This window comes from Microcaecilia unicolor, chromosome 5 (genome assembly GCF_901765095.1).
Source record: "Microcaecilia unicolor chromosome 5, aMicUni1.1, whole genome shotgun sequence".
NCBI lineage: Eukaryota > Metazoa > Chordata > Amphibia > Gymnophiona > Siphonopidae > Microcaecilia > Microcaecilia unicolor.
The window spans coordinates 341,932,129-341,958,971 of NC_044035.1; the positions used below are offsets into that span (position 1 = coordinate 341,932,129).

A 26,843-nucleotide genomic window follows, 5' to 3' on the forward strand; every position below is an offset into this window, starting at 1 on the left:
CCTGCTCCGGAAGGCACATGTGACGGCCCGTCTGAAGTTTGCCAGTGAACACCTGGATGATGCCGAGAGTGATTGGGAGAAGGTGCTGTGGTCAGATGAGACAAAAATTGAGCTCTTTGGCATGAACTCAACTCGCCGTGTTTGGAGGAAGAGAAATGCTGCCTATGACCCAAAGAACACCGTCCCCACTGTCAAGCATGGAGGTGGAAATGTTATGTTTTGGGGGTGTTTCTCTGCTAAGGGCACAGGACTACTTCACCGCATCAATGGGAGAATGGATGGGGCCATGTACCGTACAATTCTGAGTGACAACCTCCTTCCCTCCGCCAGGGCCTTAAAAATGGGTCGTGGCTGGGTCTTCCAGCACGACAATGACCCAAAACATACAGCCAAGGCAACAAAGGAGTGGCTCAGGAAGAAGCACATTAGGGTCATGGAGTGGCCTAGCCAGTCACCAGACCTTAATCCCATTGAAAACTTATGGAGGCAGCTGAAGCTGCGAGTTGCCAAGCGACAGCCCAGAACTCTTAATGATTTAGAGATGATCTGCAAAGAGGAGTGGACCAAAATTCCTCCTGACATGTGTGCAAACCTCATCATCAACTACAGAAGACGTCTGACCGCTGTGCTTGCCAACAAGGGTTTTGCCACCAAGTATTAGGTCTTGTTTGCCAGAGGGATTAAATACTTATTTCCCTCTGCAGAATGCAAATAAATTCATATACTTTCCACAATGTGATTTTCCGGATTTAATTTGTGATGTGCTATCTCTCACTGTTACCAATAACCTACCCTTCAATTATGGGCTGCTCATGTCTTTGTCAGTGGGCAAACTTACAAAATCAGCAAGGGATCAAATACTTATTTCCACCACTGTATATACCAGCTCGCGTTCAGCATACTAGCATATAACATTCACGTACAAGGATGTGTGTAAAAGTTCAGAATACTAGCATATAACATTTATGTACCAGGACGTGTGTACATGTTCAAGATACTAGCATGTAACATTTGTGTACCAGGACGTGTATGTGTTCGATAATAACATATAACATTTATGTATCAGTATGTGTGTACATGTTCAGGATACTAGCACATATGTATGCATATGCTGGGTATGTGCCTATGTGATATTCTGTAAATATGCATGTAACTGTGATAGCACATATTTTATAGTTAGGGGTACGTCTGAGTGGAATCTGGGCAGGACACACATTTATGTGCATAACTTACAGAATACTATAAGTTATGTGTGTACCTCCAGCACTTAGATGCACATACACCAGCTCTATGAATGGCTTAAGTGCTTGTCCCTAATATATAATACCCGGTTGCACTAGTATTCTATAAAGGAAACTAGGGGTCTACTTTCCATTATAGAATCAGCTTCTTTCAGGCACCCTCTAGGCACCTATAGAATTACACTAATTATGGTGATTGAGAAAAGGCGGAATCATGGTGGGTTTATAGGGACAGAGACAGTACCTGTATGTAAGAAATGTAAACCGCTTTGATTGCACCACAGAAAGGTGGTGTATCAGATCCGTGACCCTTTAGTCCTGCCACAGAGCAAGTGTCACTTTGTGCAGTACCTGAGAAGAATCTAGAAGCCTCTTTCATAGAAAAAAATGGTGGCGGAATTCAAAAAGGCGTGGGATGAACATAGAGAGGATCTCTAATTAGAAAATGAATGGTATAAAAAAACAAAACTTAAAGGGTCGCTGTCATGACTCTCGGGGCTTGATAATAAGAAGCCCCAATATCATGGAGCATAACCCTGGCGCAGCAATCACCTGAAGTCTCTATTATTTTGTAAAGTCTCTTTTATTGAATAAATCACAGATAATTTACTCACAGATAGATGTTCAGGATACAGAGACTTCTGAATCTGGAGGCTGTGGGAGGTGGAGATCTGAAGAGAGGTAGTTGTATTGCAGGGGGAGGGGAAAGTAGTTGAACAGGTAGAAATAGTCCAAAGCTGGGTGACTGCAATGTGCAATATCTGATTTGGAAGAAGATATTTACAGGGTAAAAAATCCAGGTTCATTACAGGGAGTGCGAGGGCTTAGACGTTACAGGGATTTTCAGCAGGACAGAGCTGTCTGGAGCGAGATGGTGGTGGGCTCCATGCCCTGGCTATAATGGAGGAAGAAGCCCCACATGGCAGAAAGGACAAGGAAGTGGTGGGGCTTCATACAGGGAGGAGCAGACAGAGACCAATGGGGGACAGAGCCTGCTATCGGATAGCAAGGGGTAGTCCTAGAGATAGGAGGGAAAGGTCATACCTGGCTGACCTCTGATAGTAAGACTGAACAGGAAGACAAAAGAGCCAAGCTTGGCAGAGGGAGAGGGAGAGAGAGAAGGTCTGAGCAGCCTCACAACCAGTGATAGCAGTTCTTACACAGCCAAACAAGTGTAGTTGCATTGCCTGTGAACTACATTACCCACAGTGCATTGCTCATATATCTTTACAATGAGAGACTGCAGCAGCGAAAGTTCTTAGAAATGAGAATAACAGTAAAGACATTACTCACATTTTAGGATCATGTTATGAACTAGTGCAAGGCTGTCAGGGAACAGAACACTCCTCGCCTGATATCGGTGGATATCATCATCATTATCACAATTTATTAAATCAATCGCATGCAAGGTCCATTATTAACAGTCAGGTTGTCCATCGGCTGTCGTGACACCAAGCTTGAATGGACAGTCACAAACTCTGGAACAGCGTGAGTCCTTGGCCTATTGTCGTCGGACAGCAGCAAGAGGCAAACCTCCCAGGCAGGACTGGACTGACGAGCTTGGCTTGGCTGGAACAGGTTTCAGAATACTCGAACGAGCTTGGCAGGAACGGGGTCCGGGACTTTCAACGAGCCGGGTAGGCACAGGGTCTGAAATGAGAGACAGACAACAACAACACAAGAGAGAGAGAGAGAGCCTTCGAGTCTCTGGTCTTCACAGGAGGTGGCAGATCACAGTGCTCGCGCCTCTTCATGTGGTACGAGGAGCACGACTTCAGCGATGGGTCTGCAGAAATTCTTCGCTATTCCTTGTTTCCCAGTTCTGACCTCGACCTTTCTGACGCTTCCATCTTCGCTAGGGATAGCTCTGGTAACCACCGCCAAGGGCCACTCGTTGCGTTGGGCCTGGTTGTCTTTGAGTAAGACAACATCGCCTTCGCGGATGTTGCCCTTGCTGATCTGCCATTTGCTGCGGGTCTGTAGGGTCGGGAGGTACTCTCGTCTCCAGCGGCTCCAGAAGGTATTGGCCAAACTCTGGACTTGTCTCCATTGCCGTCTGCATAGGTCTTTCTCATCGAAATCCCCAGGCGGGTTTGGTGGCACACCTGTCTTTTGCGTTAGAAGTGTGGCTGGGGTCAAGATCAAGGGCGACTCTGGATCTGAGGACACTGGGATCAGAGGTCTCGCATTGATGATAGCAGATACTTCTGCCAGAAGTGTGGTCAGCACCTCGTGGGTGAGGCGATTAGCCCCTGCTTCAGATAGCATAGAGTCGAGAATGCGACGAGCAATCCCGATCATGCGCTCCCAAACTCCTCCCATATGCGAAGCATGGGGGGGGTTGAATATCCACGTGCAGTGGTGATCGTTCAGGTACTTTTCGATAGCTGGTGCGTTGATCTTCTCTGAATGTATTTTCAGCTCTTTGCAGGCACTTATGAAGTTAGATCCACAGTCAGAGCGAATCTGCTTGGCTGGGCCGCGGATTGAGAGGAACCTCCTGAGAGCGTTTATGAAGCTTGAAGTGTCCATCGACTCTATGACTTCGATGTGGACAGCGCGTATGCTCATGCACGTGAACAAAACGGCCCATCGTTTGCTGCTTGCACTTCCTCCTCTGGTTCGTCTCGAGACAACTGGCCAAGGTCCAAAGATATCCAGTCCCACATAGGTGAATGGTGGGTCAGTGCTCAGCCTTTCGGATGGCAGGTCTGCCATTCTTTGGTCTTGGTGTTTGCCTCGCAGTTTCCGGCACTTGACACATCTGTGGATGGTTGCAGTGATGCACTGCTTCGCTCCAACGATCCACACTCCTGCGGCCCTGATTGCTCCCTCGGTGAAGTGTCGACCTTGGTGCTTGACCTGCTCGTGGTAATGGCGCATGAGCAGGGTGGATACCGGGTGCCGGCCTGGGGTGATCAAAGGGTTCCTTTCGCTCTTGTCTATCTTGGCGTGGGTGAGGCGGCCGCCTACCCTTAGCAATCCATCCTCATCCTTGAAGGGATCTAGTTTCCAGAGGGGGCTGTCCTTTGGGATCGTCTTCCCTTTGCTGATGCACATGTACTCTGCAGCGTATGCTTCTTGTTGTACCCAACGTAAGACTACCTTCTCTGCCCGGACAAATTCTTCAACAGCCAAGGGCTTGGAACAGAGATGCCAGTGATGACACTTGCCTGTTCTTCTATTGGGGCTCTGCTGGAAAGAATGCGTGATGTGGATAAGGTGGGCTATGGCTCTTCTCAGCGTCACCCACCGTGAGAATCGGTTGAAGCGGTGCGTTCCCGGGGTGTCCTTGGGTGAGACACTCGTGGCGAGGACCTTGACTATCGGACGGACTTCGACATCATCTTCTGGGTTCACCAGTTCAAAGGAGTTTGTGGTAGTTGTAGTGGCGCTTTTTGGTTGCGTGAGGAATTTCGGCCCTGTCAGCCAAGTCGTTCGCATCAGGTGAGTTGCTGGGACAGCCCTTGTGGCATGGTCCGCTGGGTTGTGGTCGGTTGGCACGTAATGCCATTGGTTAGGTCTGGTGGATTTTCGGATGCGTTCCACTCGGTTACTCACATATACATGGAATCTTCTGTTCTGGTTGTATATGTAGCCGAGTACGACCTTGCTGTCTGTGTAGAACTTGACTGAGTCTATGTGGGTATCCATCTCGCTTACAACCAATTCGGCTATTTCTACTGCTAGGACTGCTCCGCAAAGTTCTAAGCGTGGCACGGTCTGCCCACATTGCGGAGCTAGCTTTGATTTGCCGAAGATGAATCCCGTACGGATGGCCTCGCAAGCATCTACGGTCTTCAGGTACGCCACTGCAGCTATGGCTTTCTCCGAGGCATCAGAGAAGACGCAAACCTCCTTGTGGCGGGCGTTCGTGAGAGACACTGGGACACATGTCCGTGGGATGTGGAGTTCTTCAAGTGTCTTTAGGGAGTTTCGCCATGTGTTCCACTCTTGCCTTTTTCCTGGCGGCAATGGGGCATCCCATTCAGTTGAGCTTGAGGAGAGTTTGCGAAGCAGTGACCTCCCTTGGATGGTGACTGGTGCTACAAATCCTAGTGGGTCATACAGGCTATTCACCGTAGACAAGATGCCTCGTCGGGTGTACGGCTTCTCTTGCGTGCAGACTCGGAAGGTAAAGGTGTCTGTTTTTAGGTCCCAGCTTAGGCCGAGGCTGCGCTGTAGAGGAGGGGTGTCCACTCCTAGATCCAGATCCTTCAAGTTCGTAGCGTGGTCTGCTGGAGAGAACGCTCTCATCACATTGGCGCTATTGGATGCGATTTTGTGGAGTCTCAGATTAGCTCCCGCTAGCATCATCTGTGTCCTTTTCAGCAGGTCGATGGCTTCTGTTTCAGTGGGTAAGGACTTCAACCCGTCGTCCACGTAGAAGTCTCTCTCCATGAACTGCCTTGCATCAACGCCGTGTTCCTTCTCTCCTTCACGTGCTGTCCGTCTGAGCCCGTAGGCGGCCACTGCTGGTGATGGGCTGTTTCCGAAAACATGTACCCGCATTCTGTATTCCACCACGTCTCTGTTGATGTCGTCGTCATGGAACCACAGGAACCTTAAGTAATTCCTGTGGTCTTCGTGGACGGTGAAGCAGTAGAACATTTGCTGGATGTCAGCCATCACGGCAATGGGTTCCTTTCTGAAGCGGATTAAGATTCCCAGTAGGCTGTTGGTTAGGTCGGGCCCAGTGAGCAGCACGCTGTTCAGTGAAGTCCCTTGGAACTGGGCGCTAGAGTCGAACACAATTCGGATTTGTCGTGGCTTCTGTGGGTGGTATACCCCGAAGATAGGTAGGTACCAGCATTCCTCGTTATCTTTCAATGGTGGGGCGAGCTCCGCGTGGCCGTTGGTGAGCATGTTTTGCATGAAGGCTGTGAACTGTTGTCTCATCTCTGGTTTCCTCTTCAAGGTCCTTTGTAGCGAGGCGAGTCGGGAGAAGGCGTAACTCCTGTTGTTTGGGAGTCGGGCCCTGGGCTTACGGAATGGAAGGGGCGCTACCCAGCCGTTTGACTCGTCTTTCTCTAGGCCTTTGTCCATAATGTTCAGGAACTCTTTATCTTCTATAGAGAGTGCGAGTCTGTCATCGTCTTTAGTGGTCTGGAACACCGAGCTCCCCAGATGTTCTCCTAAACCTGCTGCGGAGCTGGTTTTACGGCGTGAGACGACGTTATGTTCTTTGTGTTCGTGAACCTCTTTGGTAGTCAGGTGATTGGCGCACGATTCAAATAGCATGGCGCGTCCACCTTCTAAGACACTGGTGGAGAGCGCACGGATGTTCGGTCTTATCGTCCGGTTGAGGCAGACGCCGCCCACTATGGTCCATCCCAGATCGAGACGGTGCGCGTAGGGAGCACCCCGTGGGCCTGTGCGTGATTCATGGATGTCCAGGAGTTCTGGTGCATCACGACCCAGCAAAAGTAGGATCTCAGCGTCTGGATCCAAGGGTATGAGTTGGTTGGCTATAGGTCTCAGATGAGGGTGACTCCACGCGACCTCTGGTGTAGGAATCTCATCCTTGTCATCTGGTATCTGGTCACATTCCATTAGTGCAGGTAGTTTTGACTTGGTGCTTCCATCTATTGCTTCTATCGTGTAGCCGCTTGCTACTCTCCCCAACACTTGTGTGACTCCTGCGCACATTTTAATGCTATATGAGGAGTAGCTCTGCTGGATTCCAAACAGGTCGTAAAACTCTGACCTTGCAAGAGATCGGTTGCTTTGCTCATCTATGATAACATACATTTTGACTGCCTTCTCCGGCCGTCCCTCGGGATACACTTTGGCCAGGCATATCTTGGTGCAGGATCTCCCTTCGCGGCCTTTACCGCATATTCTCGTGCACTTCGGCGTGGCTTGGAGTGCCTGTGGCCCTACCTCTCCCGTCTCCTCGCCGTGATTCGCTTCGGGGTTGGGATGTGGTTCGGCATCACCCGGGCGTGAAGTGTTGGTTTGCTGGCTACTGCCGCGTTCTGTGTACTTGCTAGGTGCTCTGCAGTCCTTGGCGATATGGTCTGAAGAAGCCCAGCACCTGTAGCAAAGTCTGTACCTTGTGAGCAGTTCTCTACGTTCCTCCCATGGTTTCCTTAAGAACTCTCGGCACTTTCTGAGTGGGTGGGGCATCCCATGTATAGGGCATGGTTCTTTGGGATCCTCTACGTTCTCTGTGGTGAGAGAGGGGTCAGCCGGTGTAGACGTTACGGGCGACACTCCTGTCTTGTGCACAGATATGGGTCTTCGGCCTAGTTTGGCTGTTTTCCCTTCCAGGGATTGGCTTGATTCACATGGCTCAACCATGAACCATGGATCGTTTCTCCTTTTGGCTATGTCTCTTATGAATTTTGCGAAAATGTTGAAAGGAGGATATTTCCCTTGATTCTCTTCCTTGTAACGTGTGCCAACTACTGACCACTTCTCCCTTATGTCATATGGTAACTTCCCCAGGATACTCTTGGTGCCTCGAGGTGTGTCTAGCTGGCTGAGGTTTGGAAAGCTGTTCTCGGCCTTGACTGCTTCCAGCTCGTGAAGGAGGTTTCCCAACTCTTGCAGCTTGAGGTTGTCTCTGCCGGATACCGCTGGGAATCTGTCCAACCTATTGAACAATGAATTTTCTATGGCTTCTGAGCTGCCGTAATACTCCTCGAGTCTTCCCCACATCTCTTTTAACCCCTCAGACGGGTTATTTAAGTATGAATGCTTCAACTCCTCCACACGTGCGGCTGTTCCCTTTCCCAGCCAATGTAACATCATGTTCATCTCTTGCTTGGGTGTGAGTCTCATGTCCACGATAGCATCCTTGAAGTCTGATTTCCATGCTCTGTACCGCTCAGGACGGCCGTCGAACTGGGTAAGCCCTGAGCCCCCCAGATCCTTGCGTGCCAGATATCTCACTAGTTCATCTCTGGTTGAGGTTCTGGGCTGGTCAGTCATAACCATTGCGGGCTGGCTGGTCTCGGTCTCAGTGGGAATAGGTGCAGAATATGGCCACCCTGCCATTTCTTGTTTGTACGAAGTGCGTGTAGCTGGCGCTCTTCCGAGAGACGGTGACCCAGACTCTCCTTGCCTCTGGCTGCTGTATGGCACTGGGGCCCGTGGCTGGGGTGGGACATCCATTTCATCGGCTGCTCCCAGGGCATAAGCCAGCGGCGGTGCATCGAAGCTTGTACGAGTGTGTAAGCTGGTACGGAGAGGCTTGATTCCCTTGGTGTGCTGTACTTCCGTGTTTGAGGGCTCATCGAAATCGAGCCGTTCTGCTGTCCTGACAGGCAGTGGGGAGTGCGTTGACACGTAAGTTTCGGTTCTTAGAGCAGGGTCTTCAAACCCGAGGTGGTCGAGTCGCTCGACCTCATCATGCTGTTCCACAGCATCTTCGCGGGAGATAGCTCTCGCCTCCAGTTCGACCAATTCTCTATTTCGCCGGAGTGCTTCTATCATGATGTCTAGCTCAGATTTTTTACGAGCATCCTCGGCCTTTCTGTGTGCTTCCTCAGCCTCTAGCGCAACTCGTTTTAGCTTCAGGGTGGTTTCTTGTTGAATGAAGGCCTTCACTTGGGAGGTCACCTCGCTGATTTTCGATTGGTTGGAGTGATTTGTTGCGTGTGATCTGGAGGATCTTGAGCTTTTGGATGAATGTATGGAAGAGTGAGAATGCACGGAGATGCTGTCTTCTGGAGCTACAGAATGGTTGGAGCGATTTGTTGTAAGTGACCTGGAGGATCTTGAGCTTTTGGACGAATGTTTGGAAGATTGAGAGTGCACGGAGATGCTGTCTTGTGGTTCTGCAGTTGCATTTGTTGTTATCTCTTCGGCTTTGGCTACCTCTGTATAGCGCCCATGATCCGTGGTCTCTTGGAGTTCCTTTTCCACGAGACTCTGCTCCGTGTTCGTCTCCTCTAAGAACTGGCAATACTCTTCTGCCTTTTGCCGATAACATGCATAGTTGGTTTTCATCGACGTCAGACGGGCGTCATTGTCCGCCCCTGCCTTTAAAGCGCGGTGTAAACTTTCTTCCACTTCTTTCCAGAGTCTGTTCAGTTTCCTGGCATAGCTTTCCTGTTTCACTTGATACGCTTCCAGGGCCTTTTGGGTTAACTTGCGAGATCTTCTGCGCTGGAACCCTTGTTGGGACTGGAGGGAGAGGGTGTCTATCACATCCGCGTTGGCCTCTTTTGTGTCTGGCGCGGAGGACGCTTTCTCCGGTACAATTTGTGAGACATTGAAATCTGCCATCATGTACTGGTTTGTTATCTGTCTTTATTAAGTGAAAAGTTAACTCTTGTGTGCAGGGGGGCTGGGGATGTAAGGATTACCCAGCACGAAGCAGTTTGTCTTTCAAGCTGTTGGATTCAACTGGATCCAGTTTCACGGTTATGTTACTGGGCAAAGGAGGAGGGAGGGGGGACTGGAGAGAGTAGCTCTGAGTCAGGGCTGTGGCTTCAAGCAGTAACCTAGCAACAGATTGCCTCCCGCCCTTCTTGCCCAAAGACCTTCAGGGCTCAGATTTCTGAGGCTGGAGGGAGAGGGGAGGGGGACCTTCCAAGTTTCCTCAGTAATCACAGAGGTGTGATATTCAGACAAAGAGGTAGCTGCACATTCTTTGGCTCACTCTGATGTCTTGCTTGAAGGTTAAACGTTCACAGGTTTGTCAACACAAAACATTTTTTTTTTCTCTCTCTGACCCTTTAGCTGCTGGTTTCATTTACTGATGACCCAAAAAAGGGGGGGGGGGGCTGCTCTCGAGCAGGAGAGGACAATAGGACAGTGCTTTTGACTAAAGGCTCATTAAGCTTTCGTGCATCTGCCTCTTAATGGCTCTCTGGAATGTGACCCATTGCTAGCACAGTCTTCTCAAAGCTTTGGTTTTGAAAACTCTGCAAATCCACACAACTAAGTTCTTCTGATAAATGCTTTAAACTTTAAACAGTCCAATGTTGCTTCCTTTAGCTGCAAGTTCACTTAAATGCATTTCAATTAACATAGGCAGTGCTAGCAGAGTCACTGATTTCTTTAAACACAGTGCAGATGGCTGTTTTAATTCTGGTTTTTTACTTTGCTTACTGGCGAGCCAGACGAGAAGGGGTCCCTTCTGTGCAGGAGAGGGTATTCAAATTAATCACTATCAAGAATGCAGGCAGACACTGGATTCAGTTTAAACCTCCACGATTTTCTGCTTCTTTCACAAGCTCCACTTATCTAGTAAATGCATTTTAACTTTAACAGATCATCCAACATTGCTTTCCTTATGGCTTCACTAGAATGCAGATCAATTAACATCCAGACAATGCGCAGTTACTGATTTTCCTTTTCTTTTCACACACTTGACCCTTCTGTTCTCTTAAAGGCACAGTTGTCCTGCTCCAAACTTTCCTCACAGCTATTCAGTTATAATGCTGGATTTTTTACTGTCATGACTCTCGGGGCTTGATAATAAGAAGCCCCAATATCATGGAGCGTAACCCTGGCGCAGCAATCACCTGAAGTCTCTATTATTTTGTAAAGTCTCTTTTATTGAATAAATCACAGATAATTTACTCACAGATAGATGTTCAGGATACAGAGACTTCTGAATCTGGAGGCTGTGGGAGGTGGAGATCTGAAGAGAGGTAGTTGTATTGCAGGGGGAGGGGAAAGTAGTTGAACAGGTAGAAATAGTCCAAAGCTGGGTGACTGCAATGTGCAATATCTGATTTGGAAGAAGATATTTACAGGGTAAAAAATCCAGGTTCATTACAGGGAGTGCGAGGGCTTAGACGTTACAGGGATTTTCAGCAGGACAGAGCTGTCTGGAGCGAGATGGTGGTGGGCTCCATGCCCTGGCTATAATGGAGGAAGAAGCCCCACATGGCAGAAAGGACAAGGAAGTGGTGGGGCTTCATACAGGGAGGAGCAGACAGAGACCAATGGGGGACAGAGCCTGCTATCGGATAGCAAGGGGTAGTCCTAGAGATAGGAGGGAAAGGTCATACCTGGCTGACCTCTGATAGTAAGACTGAACAGGAAGACAAAAGAGCCAAGCTTGGCAGAGGGAGAGGGAGAGAGAGAAGGTCTGAGCAGCCTCACAACCAGTGATAGCAGTTCTTACACAGCCAAACAAGTGTAGTTGCATTGCCTGTGAACTACATTACCCACAGTGCATTGCTCATATATCTTTACAATGAGAGACTGCAGCAGCGAAAGTTCTTAGAAATGAGAATAACAGTAAAGACATTACTCACATTTTAGGATCATGTTATGAACTAGTGCAAGGCTGTCAGGGAACAGAACAGTCGCATATACGTTTCCATGTCAAGTGCTGTTTAGATGGCAACTTGGGCTGTAAAAACTAAGGCCGGTACTGGGCTGGCTTGTACGGTCTGAGCCCCACAGCAATCCAGTTTGTAATGGGCTGGAGAGGGCTTCGACGGAGACTCCAGTAATGTGGAGGAGTGGCCTAGTGGTTAGAGCACTGGTCTTGCAATCCAAAGGTGGCCGGTTCAAATCCCACTGCTGCTCCTTGTGATCTTGGCCAAGTCACTTAACCCTCCATTGCCTCAGGTACAAATCAAGATTGTGAGCCCCCCTGGGACAGAGAAATATCCAGAGTACCTGAATGTAACTCACCTTGAGCTACTACTGAAAAAGGTGTGAGTAAAACCTAAATAAATATTTGAGATTCTACATGGAATCTTGCTATCATTTGAGATTCTACATGGAATGTTGCTACTATTGAGATTCTGTTGAGATTCTGTTGCTACTATTTGAGATTCTACATGGAATGTTGCTATTCCACTAGCAACATTCCATGTAGAAGCCTGCCCTTGCAGATCAGCAACGCGGCTGCGCAGGCTTCTGTTTCTGTGAGTCTGACGTCCTGCACGTATGTGCAGGACGTTAGACTCACAGAAACGGAAGCCTGCGCAGCCGCATTGGTCATCTGCAAGGGCAGGCTTCTACATGGAATGTTGCTACTGTTTGAGATTCTAGACAGAATGTTGCTAGTGGAGGAGTGGCCTAGTGGTTAGAGCACCGGTCTTGCAGTCCAGAGGTGGCTGGTTCAAATCCCACTGCTGCTCCTTGTGATCTTGGGTGAGTCACTTAACCCTCCATTGCCTCAGGTACAAACTTAGATTGTGAGCCCTCCTGGGACAGAGAAATACCCAGTGTACCTGAATGTAACTCACCTTAAGCTACTACTGAAAAGGTGTGAGCAAATCCAAAATAAAGTAAAATATGTTACTATATATTTATTTACAAAACAAGGCTAAAATATCAGAGCATTGATTCCCAAACCTGTCCTGGGGGCTTCCCAGCCAGTCAGGAGATCCACAAGGGAGATTTGCATGCAGTGGAGGCAGTTCATGCAAATCTCTCCAAGAGCTACTGGGCGATGATGGCGGTGTCCATCTTTCAAGGGAGGGATGAAGTGTCTTCACTAACAAGTTGACTAAAGTACTAAAGAGGGCTTTAAACTAAATTTGCTGGGGATGGGTGAGAAAAGCCTCAAAGTAATTAATAACCCTCAGGAAGGTAAGACATCAAAATACCCTTATAAAACATCTGGATAGCCCTGTATACCAATGCCTGTAGCATGGGAACCAGATGTCTAGATCTAGAGGCTGCAGTGAGAGAAGCCGACTTGGATTTAGTGGTGGTCACGTGGGACAGGCATGCGGGGGATCCCTTAGGATAGGAAGAGTTAGTGGTTACTGAGGATGGGCAGATTGGGTGGGGCACTTGGCCCTTATCTGCCCTCATGCTTCTACCGTGTTTCCCCGAAAATAAGACACTGTCTTATATTAACTTTTTCTCCCCAAGACCTGCTAGGTCTTATTTTCAGGGGAGGCCTTATTTTTCGGGGAAACATCGGGGTCACCCCCCCACCCGAGATCGCCGGCTCCCCCCCTCGATCGGCGGCTCCCTCCGCCCTCAGTCGCTCCCGGAACTAACCTCTTAAACACTTCCTTTCACCATTCATCTTCGCACTCGCCGCAAGCAGCAGGGCAGGCCACTCCTTCCTTCCGTGTCCCGCCCTCGCCTGACGTAACGTAATGTCAGGCGAGGGTGGGACACGGAAGGAAGGAGTGGCCAGCCCTGCTGCTTGCGGCGAGTGCGAAGGTGAAAGGAAGCGGTTAAGAGGTTAGTTCCGGGAGCGACTGAGGGCGGGGGGAGCCGGCGATCTCGGGTGGGGGGGGGTGACCCCGATGTTTCCCCGAAAAATAAGGCCTCCCCTGCTAGGTCTTATTTTCGGGGGAGGCCTTATATTTTCAAATTGCAGCAAGACCTCTACTAGGTCTTACTTTCGGAGGATGTCCTTTTTTCGGGGAAGCACGGTATGACTATTCACTATGGATATCCTGAAAAACCCGACTGGCTCAGAAGCCCCCAGGACAGGTTTGGGAATCACTATATTAGAATATGATGGGTTTTGGGTATGGTGCATTATTCTGGAAATGTATGCTATGCACCTTTGCGTATGTTTCATTAATGAACGGTTATAAATATTTAGCCAGCTCTTTGTGGAATTTCATCCTAACCAGAACAGCTGTCTTTTGTTTTGTTAGGAATTGATAAGCGATAGGTTTCTAGATATCAAGGTCCCTGTGTATGAATTTTTCCTCCAGACCCAAACTGAGAAAGGTTCTTTAATACATCTGATCTTTAATATGGATAGACTTCTTGTAAATTAAATAATAGAAATAAATATATACCCCCTCCCCCCCACCAATATTCAGCTAGCCTTTGGCTAAAATAGACCTGGATATTCAGTTATGGGCCAGAAGTTATGCAGGTGTGACTGATATTTACTGAGAGACCCCCATACCTTTTCTTCCACACTTGATATACCACCTTTCTGTAGATACAGTCAAAGCAGTTTGCATATATCAGTGGTTCCCAAACCTGATCCTTGAGGCACCCCAGCCAGTCAGCTTTTTGGGCTACCCACAATGAATATTCATGACAGATTTTCATGCAGTGGAGGCAGTGCATACAAATATCTTTCATGAATATTCATTGTGGATATCCCAAAAACCTGACCAGACTAGGGAACCATTGGCATATACAAATTTTTGCAGGTACTTTTCTGTCTCTAATGGGTTCACAATCTAAGGTTATTTGTATCTAGGGCAATGGAAGGGTTAAGTAGCTTGCCCAGGGTCACAAGGAGTTGCAGGGGGAATTGAACCTAGTTCCCCAGGTATGAAACCCACTGCACTAACCATGAGGCTACTCCTCCATTCTAGGGCAATGGAGGGGTTAAGTGAATTGCCCATGGTCACAAGGAGCTGCAGGGGAAATTGAACCCAGTTCCCCAGGTTTGAAACCCGCTGCACTAACCATTAGGCCACTCCTCCACTCCAGCTGGTTAGGGATGCAGGCAGAAACATTGAATATTTCCAGTGCCCGCATAACTTCTGAGACCACCCCGGTACTGCCCAGACAATGCTGCAGTGGTCAGAGCCGATATTCAGAGGCACTGCTCAGTTAAGTTTTGCTGAATATCAGCACCCAGCCAGCTTAGAAGCCTCTCCTGCCTGCTGAAACATGCAGAATATTGACCCCATACTGTGTCTTTTGCTATGTTTAAATCTATGTTAGCAAATGGAACCTTCATGTAAGCCAGTTAATCCTGTTTTTTACAGGTTGTGGCTGTTGCCTGGTAGTGTTTCACCACCGAAGTTGCTGAAAGTTTAGAAAATGAGGATTAACTGGATGAGAGGAATGATCTTTCCTAAATGTAGCACTCCTTATTTTTTTGCTTGGCTACACCTCTAGAGCCTGTGACCCAGGGGCGTAGCCAGACTTCGGTGGGCGGGGGATCCAGAGCCCGAGGTGAGGGGGCACATTTTAGCCCCTCCCCCCGGCGCTGCCAACACCCCTGCCGCCATTGCCGACACCCACCCACCCCCACCCCGCCATTGCTGACTTTGCCGCCGACCCTCCCGACCCCCCCCCCCCGCCGCCAACCTGCCATCGCCTACCTTTGCTAGTGGGGACCCCAACCCCCGCCAGCCGAGGTCCTCTTCTGCTCGCAAAAGGCAGGCGACGGGAGGGAGGAGGGTCGGGCAGGTTGTCGGCAGGGGGGTCCAGGGTCAAATCTACGGGGGGCCCTGGCCCCCCGGCCCCACCTAGCTACACCACTGCTGTGACCTCATTGGATGTTCTCATAGGATTAAATACTGCCACTTAGTGGACTATCGCTATTGTAAAGATTACTAAAAGAGGGTCAAGTCTCCATGCTACCATCATGTTGTTGTTGTTTTTTCCTATAGTGAAAAGGCAGCAAGGGAAGAACGAAAAACGTTTTGTCTTTACCCTGGAGCCCAAGAATCAAGAGGACCATGAAGTGCAGTTTGCAACTGATTCAGTAGAGGACCTGTTTGCCTGGTATCAAAACGTTTGGGAAATCGGCAGGAAGTCTGAAGTGGAGGTACAAACACTCCTGCTTTGTTTAAAGAAACTTATCCCAGCTAGCAAAAGAAATGATAGAAAATATACGGGTTATGATGGTTGCCCTTCTGCCATATCATAAACTAGTTTTCTATGTCCTTATCCACTACTACTACTACTTAACGTTTCTAGAGCGCTACTAGGGTTACGCAGCGCTGTACAATTTAACAAAGAGAGACAGTCCCTGCTCAAAGAGCTTACAGTCTAATAGACAAGTGAACGGTTGGTCCGATAGGGGCAGTCAAATTGGGGCAGTCTGGAATTCCTGAAAGGTAAGAGGTGCCGAACGCAGCATTGAAGAGGTGGGCTTTAAGCAAAGACTTGAAGACGGGCAGGGAGGGGGCTTGGCGTAAGGGCTCAGGAAGGTTGTTCCAAGCATAGGGTGAGGCGAGGCAGAATGAGCGGAGCCTGGAGTTGGCGGTGGTGGAGAAGGGTACCGAGAGGAGGGATTTATCCTGTGAACGGAGGTTACGGGCGGGAACGTAAGGGGAGATGAGGTGACTTATCCTAGAGATTATAGCCTAAGGCAGCTCTTGTGTCCTATTCTCTAGTAAGCAGAGGGCCTCTTTCAGTTGTCTGCTGTGTGCTTTTGCTTTTCTCAATTTATTATTATTATTAGCATTTCCATCCAAGGGCTTAGCTAGGTGGGGACATGGGCCCCCACAGATTTAGCTCTGGCCCCCCTGCTTTCACCCCTCGCCACCGACCCTCCCCCACCACATTTGACCCCCCCCTCCCGCCGCCGCTGTCAGGTACTTTTGCTGGCGGGGGTCCCCAACCCCCGCTAGCCGAAATCATCTTCAGCGCTGGTCTCCGAGTCTGGCGCATACCTGATCTGGATTCTGTTTCTGTGAGTCCTGACCGTCAGGACTCACAGAAACAGAATCCAGATCAGCGAATGCGCCGGACTCGGAGACCGGCGCTGAAAGGGACTTCGGCTGGCGGGGGAGGGTCGAAAGGGATGGGGGAGGGGTGGCGCCGCTAGGGGGGGCTATAATGTGCCCCCTCACCTTGGGCTCTGGACCCCCCTCCTGACAAAGTCTGGCTACGCCCCTGATTCCATCAAGAGGTTATGTGTTGAGTTGAGGCAGGAGATTAGGATTTCTTAAAAGTGACAAATCTCTCTAAACCCTTGGCATAGCCATAGGGGGCCTGGACCCCCAAAATTGGATTCAGGCCCCCAAGGTCTGCTGGTTTGGCTGGCGGGGGGTCCCCATGCCCCGCCAGAAGAAGCCTTCCTCCAGTGCTGTTCACCACCACGCTGCCTGCTCTGCTTCACCCTCCCCCACGCATGCTCAGTTTTAGTGAAATTGAGAATGCGCAAGGCTTAAGGCATTGTCAATTTCATTAAAACTAAGCATGCGCACCTTGGTGGGGGGGGGGGGGGGAGTAGGGCAGGTGGCATGTGGCAGCGAATAGCACTGGAGGAAGGCTGCTGGCAGGGCTTGGGGACCCCCGTCAGTCCAGGTATGTGGGGTTGCAGGGGGGAAGCGGGGCAAAATGCGCCCCCTCCCACTTTGGGCTCAGGCCCCTGCCCCCCCTCCCCACCCCCCAAAAAATTGTGGTCTGGCTACGCACCTGCTCCAAACCTCATAGAAGGCACCAGGTTGTGGTTCTTGGCAGTGTCATGGAAATGGAGACTTCTGCTCCTGTGGTGGAAGCTGTTAGAATATTTGAACTGTACACGAACAAACTAACGTGAGCTGTGTATGGATTTTTACAGGACAGTGTGGTGAAGGATTTGGAGAAGCATCAGTCTGTCGCCATAGAATTATCTGATATGGTCGTCTACTGCAAACCAGTGAGCAAAACCAAGGAGAATTTCGGTAGTATATCCTATATAATAATCTGCACCTCCAACGTTCCATCGCTGTCTGGCTGCTTGGGTTCGTAACATCTCATGACGTCAGCCAGCCTCCAGCGTTCTGCTCCACCCTCGTGTCAAAACGTAATGACGTCACAGGGCAGAACAGTGAGAGGGAAGGGAACACTGGAGGCGAGCTGATGTCAGGATGTAACCAACAGAAGGGAAGCCAGCCAAAAAACGATAAGGTACAAAGGAAGAGAGAATCGTGGCACATCGAGGGGAGGGCAGAGCAGAGCGGAATTGATGGACATGGATCGGATGGGAGGAGAGGACAGGAGAGAGGAGAATCACGGGACACGGATGGGAGGGCAGGGAAGAGGAGAATCGCTGGACAAAGAGGGGAGGGGAAGAGACAAAAAATCGCTTACAAGAGAGCCTTTCTAGGGCCCGTTTCATTGTTGAGGAAACGGGCTGGGTTCCACTAGTTTTAGATAAGTCTAAATTTGTATAAGTCATTTAGAAATCATTGTTTTTTAGACATGTATCCCCAAGGCAGTGCCTGGCTTTGTGGGAGACCAGTTCTGATCATGTGTATGTCTCAAAATGCAACATAACTGGATATTGAGGGTTATAAACTAAGGAAAACAGAAGAACAGTAACCCATGTGTAGACACAGACGAAACAGTCACAACAAGGGTGACAAAGGAAAGGGCAGCAGGCGATGTCCAAAATAACACCTTCATTGGAACATCCAAAGACTCAACATGAGTCATGTTTCGACCCACAAAGGCCTTCCTAAGGAGTCTTTAGTTGGATGCATGTTGATATAAAGCTACATCTAAAATGATACTGGTGATATTCGATATCTTGCTGCTTTCTTCCAATAAACACATCGTAGAACGTTTGGACTCTCAGTTCAAATTTGAAAAAGTTATAAACTAAGCACATACGGCTGGATTCTCTAAATGGCACTGAAAAGTGAGCGCTGGGAAAAATTTGTGCTCAGCACAGTTCTGTAAAGGGCACAGCGCTCTTTATAGAATAGCACTTAGCGCATATTCTGGCTCTAAACTTTGCGTGCGAGGACTGACACCAAATGAAACTTGGTGTAAATCCTGGCATGCAGCCCCCAAATTCTGTAACACTGCATGTAATTCCTTGGAACGGCCCTGATCTGCCCATGCCCCTCCCATAGCCACGCCCACTTGGGGTTGTGCACAAGGGGGTTTGTGCTCGAATGTTTACAGATTCGCGTGCAGCCGGATCTGGGCGCAAATCCAAATTAGAGCCAATTGATGTCAATAATTGATACCAGCCAAATATTGATTGTTAATGGCTCAAACTAATTTATTTGCTCATGAATCTCAGGATTGCACACAATTTGGGGCACAGACATTGAGATGCCATTTATAGAATCGGGGGATATAGGATAAAAACTGTAGTGTTGGCCAGACTGGAAAACATATATATCAATAGGACCCTGCTGTCAGCATGTCTCTACCGAGAAAGTTCTTAGGTTTCTTTACGAATTCTCGAGACCACCACACTGCTGCTATGTCAGGACTAACTGTAGGAAACAAAAAAAGAAACCAAATACATATGGTAATAAAATGATTTCCAAGCAATGATACTGACATAAATAGTAGTCCTGTGTCCAGTTAGTTGTGTGGATCAGGGCTGCAGAGAGAGGGGAGCAGGGGAGAGGGCAAAATTCCCCGGGCCCGGGCTCCAAGGAAACAATCACCGTGGATACAGGAACAAAACTTTTTACCGCCCTGCAGCAGTAGCGTAGCTACATGGGCCCTCCCCCCCTCCCAAATTTCCTCCAGGCCCCTGGTTTTGCTGGTGGGGGTTCCCAACTCCCACCAGCTGAAGCCTTGTCCAGCGCCGGTCTCCGGCGCTGTTGCTTTGCCTGCCCTGCTCTCTCTTTCTCCTCACGTCCTGCATGCTCCTTTTTTGTGAAATTGAGAGTTTCACTTAAAGGAGCGTGCAGGATGTGAGGAGGAAGAGAGAGCAGGGCAGGCAACGCGGCAGCGCCAGAGACCGGCGCTGGACAAAGGTTCAGCTGGCGGGGGTTGGTGACCCCCGCCAGCCAAGGTACTTTGCTGTAGCAGTGGGTGGGGGGTGGCAGGGGGAGTGGCGAGGTGGTGGCGGGGCAGCAGACTGAAAGGTACCCCCCCACCTCAGGCTCTGGCCCCCTCCCATCGCGAGGTGTTGCTACACCCCTGCCCTGCAGGAACAGTAAAAAGTTTTGTTCCAGCAGTAAAAAAAAATCTCTTCCTTCCGGTAGATCTCACCTATAGGATCCTGCAGCCGGTAGTGATTCACAGTGAGAGGCCGTCTCCGTGGGTTCCTTTTGCCGCGTCCCGTCCTCTCTAGTGCAGCTTCCTGTTCAGCATCAAAACAGGAAGTTGCTGTAGAGAGAGGGGGACGCGGCAGACGGAAGGCCACAGAGATGACCTCTGACTATAAATCGCTGCAGGAAGCTGTAGGTGAGATCTGCGGGGAGGAGAAAAGGATGGGAGAAAAGCGGCAGTGGCTGGGGGGGGGGGGGGGGGAGAGCAGGGGTGATGGTGGGGGGGGCGCAGCGGTGGTGGTGGTGGTTGGGGTGTAGCAGCGGCAATGGGGGGGGGGGGGGGGCCTGAAAAGTTTTGGCCCTGGGCCAAACTGTCTCTCGGCAGCCCGGCAGTGTGGATATGACATTGAATATAACTTCTGAGCACCGCCAAAGACTTGGATATTCTGAACCAGTGGCATAGCTACGTGGGGCCTGAGGGGGCTGGGGCCCCCGCAGATTCACCCCCGGACCCCCCTCCCAGCGAACCCGCCCCCGCCGCCGCCTACCTTTACTTTTGCTGGCGGGGGATCCCACTCCTCGCCAGCCGACGTCTTCTCAGTCCTTCCTGCTCTTCAATTTGTTTGCTGACGTCCTGCAGTTCTGTTCTCTGAGTCTGACGTCCTGCACGTCAGCAAACAAATTGAAGAGCAGGAAGCGACTGAGAAGAAGACGTCGGCTGGCGGGGAGTGGGATCCCCCGCCAGCAAAAGTAAAGGTAGGCTGCAGTGGCGGCGGGTTTGCGGCGGGAGGGGAGGCGGCAATGTCGGCGGGGGGGGTGGCGCCAGGGGGAGGGCTAAAATGTGCCCCCTCCCCCCGGGCTCTGGACCCCTCCCCCACGGAAGGCTGGCTACGCCCCTGTTCTGAACACCAAGGTCTAATTTTTCCGGCAGTGGTCAACGTTTAAATACTGACTACCGCCAAATGAATATACTGTCCCCACTGTTTCTTGTAATGAGTTGCTATATGGTCCAGCATGAAAGCAGTTGGTTGACCAGGAAACCGTATTGCCCTCTCTTGTTTGCTTGTGAATGTGCAACCGGAGAACTGTAGCATGTGGACTGCATTTATGACATTACTGCTCTCTGATTCCATTTCTGCAGTGTACTTTTCAAACAGTAGCTAAAGAAGAAAACCAGCATCTTATTGTGACATAATCAAACAAACTTCCAAGCCAAATGCTGGTATCTAGGTCAGCCGAACTGGTTGATTCAGCCCTGCACAATGCATTGTAGTTTTGATTATAACTTCATGCATGCAGTGGGACAAAACTAGGACTTAATCATCATGTTTGGTCCACCTGGGGTAAGTTGGCAATCCTAGGTCTAAGGCTCAAGAGAAGAATTTGTTGTTGTGTCATCCAAAAATAAACCTACGTGTACATAAGTAATGCCACACTGGGAAAAGACCAAGGGTCCATCGAGCCCAGAATCCTGTCCACAACAGCGGCCAATCCAGGCCAAGGGCACCTGGCAAGCTTCCCAAACGTACACACATTCTATACATGTTACTTCTGGAATTGTGGATTTTTCCCAAGTCCATTTGGGAAAAATCCACAATTCCGTGACTAACCTGCTTCCGTGACTAACCTGCTTCTTTCTTTCCGCACAGACAAGGCGGACTTCAGGGAAGTACGATCTTTTGTGGAGACCAAGGCAGAAGGCATCATGAAGCAGAAGCCCCTTGATCTGCTGAAATACAACCGGAAAGGGCTAACAAGGGTCTACCCGAAAGGGCCACGGGTGGACTCTTCCAACTACGATCCCTTTCGTCTTTGGCTCTGCGGCTCTCAGATGGTCGCGCTTAATTTCCAGACACCAGGTAATCCCTCTTCAGAAGGGCCTGGTGCCTTCTTTGTCTTGCTGATTTGCTGTATTCCTTGGCCGTCATAGTGTAAGTTTGTAGGCTGGCAGCGATCCCCATACCTGTGTGTTCCCTTTACTGCAGCTGCCTATGTCAGAGGCTCAGACAGCCGCAGTTAAAAGGAAGAGGCGGGAAAGATATGGTTTAGTTCCGGGGAAGGGGGGATCTCCTTGTGAAAGGCCAACTCCAGACTCCGCCCATTCTGCCTCGCCTCACCCTATGCTTGGAATAAACTTCCTGAGCCCTTACGCCAAGCCCCCTCCCTACCCATCTTCAAATCCTTGCTCAAAGCCCACCTCTTCAATGTTGCGTTCGGCACCTAACCTTTATACCTTTCAGGAAATCTAGACTGCCCCAATTTGACTGCCCCTATCGGACTGACTGTTCACTTGTCTTTTATATTGTAAGCTCCTTGAGCAGGGACTGTCCCTCTATGTTAAATTGTACAGCGCTGCGTAACCCTAGTAGCACTTTAGAAATGTTATTAGTAGTAGTAGTAGTAGTAAAAGGAAAAATGTATGATGGTGATCATTTCAACCTGTACTTATCCAGGCTGTTTGGTTTGGTTTATTACGAAATGTATCATGCGATTGATGGCTTATAAACATGTTACATCATCAATAAAAATGTTGAAATATAAAAAAAAAAAAAGGAAGAGGCGGGTGCCGGCGGCAGCAGGGCAGCCTATGGGAATCGCTGCCGGGTTTGGAACGTCACCGTGAGGTAAAACACCATGAAGGGAAAATGCCATCCAAGGTAGAGCTAACATGCCGCCCCCCCCCCCACCCTGGACCGAGATGCTGCCCCCCCCCCTTCATAAGTACATAAGTAATGCCACACTGGGAAAAGACCAAGGGTCCATCGAGCCCAGCATCCTGTCCACGACAGCAGCCCATCCAGGCCAAGGGCACCTGGCGATCTTCCCAAACGTACAAACATTCTATACATGTTAATCCTGGAATTGTGGATTTAGTAGTGGTTTATGGACTTGTCCTTTAGGAAACCGTCTAACCCCTTTTTAAACTCTGCTAAGCTAACCGCCTTCACCACGTTCTCTGGCAACGTGGTGAAGGCCTTCCCCCCTTCCCTTTGTGGCAATTTACCTCATGGTGACATTCCAAACCTAGGAGCGGCAGCGATTCCCATAGGCTGCCCTGCCACCTCCGGCACCTGCCTCTTCCCTTTATTGTGGCTGTCTGAGCCTCTGACGTAGTCAGCCGCAATAAAGAGAAGAGGCAGGTGCCGGCAGCGGCAGGGCAGCATATGGGAATCGCTGCTGGCCTTCCACTGCTGGGTTTGGAACGTCACTGTGAGGTAAAATGCCGTGAAGGGAAGGGGGGCAGCGGTATCTCAGCCCGGGAGGGGGGCTGCATCTTGGCCTGGGGGGGGGGGGGGGCACCCTAGCTCCGCCTCAGGCAGCATCTTGCCTTGGGCTGGCTCTGAAGCTAAGTAAATGTATAAAGTTAGGCAGCAAAACAGCTTGTCCTTAATTTATGTTCTGAGTTAACCAGGCACTAGTCTGGATATCGGCCAGCACCTGGTTAACTTCCGGGTTGGTGGATATACCCAGATATCCAAAGCTGGGAGCTGCGCATTCCCCAGAATTACAAATTTGGGCTAGTTCAGCCTGCAGCTGGAAGCGGCTTACCAGCTGTTTACTGCCACAGGCTGAATATCAGGCCTTATTCTGCAGTTTTAATAAATGCCTTACCGTGTCTGGAAGTATCTCAATGTAATATCCTCACAAACTGACTGAGTTTGCTGTTTAGTATATAGATATATATGAAAGTTGAATTGCTGTGTCAGCTCATGGTCTATCTCTGTCTCTCTACAGACAGATATATGCAAATAAACCATGCCCTGTTCTCGCTGAATGGCCGAAGTGGATATGTTCTGCAGCCAGAGTGTATGAGAAACGAGAACCATGATCCGGTGCCAGATTCAAAAAAGAGAACACAACTTATTTTGACAGTGAGGGTGAGGAAGTGTTTTTTTTTTGCTTTCTTTCCTTGGGCTTAATGGCTTAGTAGATCATATGAAATGCAGCTTGCTACATTTTTCAAGCTACAGCTACAACATTTACTTAAAGCATAGGTACCCCATATAAGAGGCTTCAGGAAGCTAAGCTGCCTCAGCCCAACGGCAACTTTGCAGACTGATGTACCCTTGTCCTGCTGTCTTCAGCCTTGTTCCCCAATCAAATACAAGGTCCAGCATCTCTCCCCAGTCTGGCATTCATCTTCCTTCCAGCAGATAAACTTTAAATTGATCACAGGACATCACATCACCCCCACTCCTGGTTCAGGCTTTCTGTTTCTGTAGAGGCAGGACACGGCTGAGCCTTCCATGCAGGCATGACCTCAAGACCCAGTGCTTTCTATCTTTTACAGAGGCTACTGCAAGTTTTGGCACTGGGGGATGATGTGATGTCCTGTGATCAGCCTTCAGTTGGCCAGTTGGGGGGAAGGTTGGTGCCGGATTGAGGGGATGATGCTGGCTGGACTAGGGAGCTGTGTGGAAGGGAAGATTAGAGGACTGACACATGCTGGAGCATGAGCCAAGGGGGGGAATAGGAAGACAAGAGGAAATGCTGGACATAGAAGGATTAAAGAATCAGATAGATTCTAGACATGGGGGGGCTAGGGAGACAGAGGGATGTTGGACTACTACTACTACTACTTATCATTTCTATAGTGCTACTAGACGTACGCAGCGCTGTACACTTGAACATGAAGAAACAGTCCCTGCTCGACAGAGCTTACAATCTAATTAGGACAGACAAACAGGACAAACAAGAGATAAGGGAATATTAAAGTGAGGATGATAAAATAAGGGTTCTGAACAAGTGAACAAGGGTTAGGAGTTAAAAGCAGCATCAAAAAGGTGGGCTTTTAGCTTAGATTTGAAGACGGCCAGAGATGGAGCTTGACGTACCGGCTCAGGAAGTCTATTCCAGGCATATGGTGCAGCAAGATAAAAGGAATGGAGTCTGGAGTTAGCGATGGAGGAGAAGGGTGCAGATAAGAGAGGTTTACCCAGTGAACGGAGTTCCCTGGGAGGAATGTAGGGAGAGATGAGAGTGGAGAGGTACTGAGGAGCTGCAGAGTGAATGCACTTATAGGTCAATAAGAGGAGTTTGAACTGTATGCAGAAACGGATAGGAACATTTTATGGAGGACTGGTGAGAAAGAGAGGAAATGTTGGGCATGAGGGGGTGGCTAGGAGGACAGAGATGCTGGAGATGGAGGACTAGGGAGAAAGAGAGGGAATTCTGGACATCGGATTGGGACCAGGGCTACAGAGTAGACATGCTGGAAATTATGGGAGAGCTAGGGACACAGAGAAAATATAGTCAACATGGGGGAACTAGGGAGACAGTGGCTGAGGAAGGGAGAGAAGGGAGGCTGGAGGAGAGGGGAAACATGATGGACACAAGGAGGAGAGAAAAGGAAGAGTTAGTGCAAGACTCCTTTTGACATAAATGATGTGGAAATAGGAACAACAAGTGAAGAGATCAAATTTGCAGATGACACCAAATTATTCAAAGCCAGGTGTTAAATGACATGCAGACTAGGAGGCTGGAAGACTGGGCATCTCAGTGGCAGACGAAGACCAGAGCAAAGTGATGTACGTTGGGAAGAATAACCCAGGTTCTAGCTACATGATGCTAAGTTCCACATTAGGAGTCACCACCAAGGAAAAGGATTTAGGTGTCATTGCGGATGAAATTTTCTGCTCAGTGTGCAGTGGCAGCCAAAAAGCAAACAGAATGTTAGGAATAAGAATAAAACAATGAATATCGTAATGCCTTTATATTGCTTGATGACGAGACTCCTCCTTGAGTATTGTGTGCAATTCTGGAATTGGAAAAGGTGCAAAAAAGGACAACCAAAATGATTAAGGGGATGGAACAACACATATGAGGAAAGGCTAAAGAAGTTAGACTCTTCAGTTTGGAGAAGAGACGGCTGAGGAGAGATATGACGGAGGTCTACGAAATCCTGAGTGGAGTGGTACACAAGTACTACTACTACTACTTATCATTTCTATAGCGCTACAAGGCATACGCAACGCTGTACACCATACACAAAAAAGACAGCCCCTGCTCAAAGAGCTTACAATCTAGATAAGACAGGCAGACAGAACAATTAAGGGTAAGGGAATAAAGAGGTGAGGATAAAAGGACAGGAATAAAGAGGTGAGGTTAAAAGGACAGGGCAAGTGAGTAGTGGTTAGGAGTCAAAAGAAGTGGTAAAGAAGTTTGGACTTGAAAACGGCCAAAGACGGGGCTAGACGTACAGGCTTGGGAAGTCTATTCCAGGCGTGAGGTGCAACAAGTAAACGTAAATCAATTGTTTATTCTTAAAAAAAATAAAGACTAGGGGACACTCCGTGAAGTTTTATAATAGCACATGTAAAGCAAATAGGAGAAAACATTTTTTTTTTCACTCAACGTATCGTTTAAGCTCTGGAACCCATTGCTGGAGCAAGGGGTAAAAGCAGGTACCGGGCGATTTTGCTTGCACAAATGTACGGAAAACCTGCACTGTTGAGGGTAAGTGTACGCTTAGCATGTAAGAGGTAACAAAGCCACTTGAGCGCCCTTCTGTAAGGGCGCATGTTGAGTGACATAGGCCCGGATTCTGTAAATGGTGTCCAAATTTGGGTGTCGAAACAAAATGATGGCCGAGTGCTATTCTATAACTGGAGCTCTGATTTGGGCACTGTCTGTAAATAATGTTTAGCGCCGGCATCTGCTCTCATTTTTGGTGCGAGGATTTGCCCAACTGAAACCTGGTGTAGATCCTCGCATGTCAATTAGGTTCAGATTCCCTCCCCCCCCAATTGTATAATAGCAAGCCCATCTTCAGTGAAAGCCCTTGACCTGTCCGTGCTTCTCCCATGACCATGCCCCTTTTCAGTTGTGCAGTAAAAGGTTTATGCGTGCATCTTTATATCCAAATTGTTGCCAATTACAGCTAATAATTGTTAACACTCAATTATTGACTCCCTCTTCCCTCATCCCCTTGGTCTGGTATCTCTTTCCCTTCCCTCTAGCTTTCCCCTCCTCCCATGGGTCCATTCAGCACCTCTCTCCTTTCCCTCCCCCTGCCATGGTTCCAGCCAGCAACTCTCTCCTTTCCTTCCAGCCCATCCCTCCCCAC

General features: G+C 49.2%; 1 protein-coding gene across 2 annotated transcripts in view; it reads left to right on the forward strand.

Annotated features, from left to right (window-relative positions):
* Window positions 1–26,843, forward strand: part of PLCG2 (phospholipase C gamma 2) — a 250,616-nt gene that overhangs the window by 190,127 nt on the left and 33,646 nt on the right. For both annotated transcript variants that reach the window (XM_030204514.1, XM_030204515.1), the window contains exons 25-28: window positions 15,497–15,654; window positions 17,398–17,500; window positions 21,427–21,636; window positions 23,513–23,655. In XM_030204514.1, the coding sequence (XP_030060374.1) occupies window positions 15,497–15,654; window positions 17,398–17,500; window positions 21,427–21,636; window positions 23,513–23,655 (614 nt within the window). The remainder of the gene's footprint in view (window positions 1–15,496; window positions 15,655–17,397; window positions 17,501–21,426; window positions 21,637–23,512; window positions 23,656–26,843) is intronic.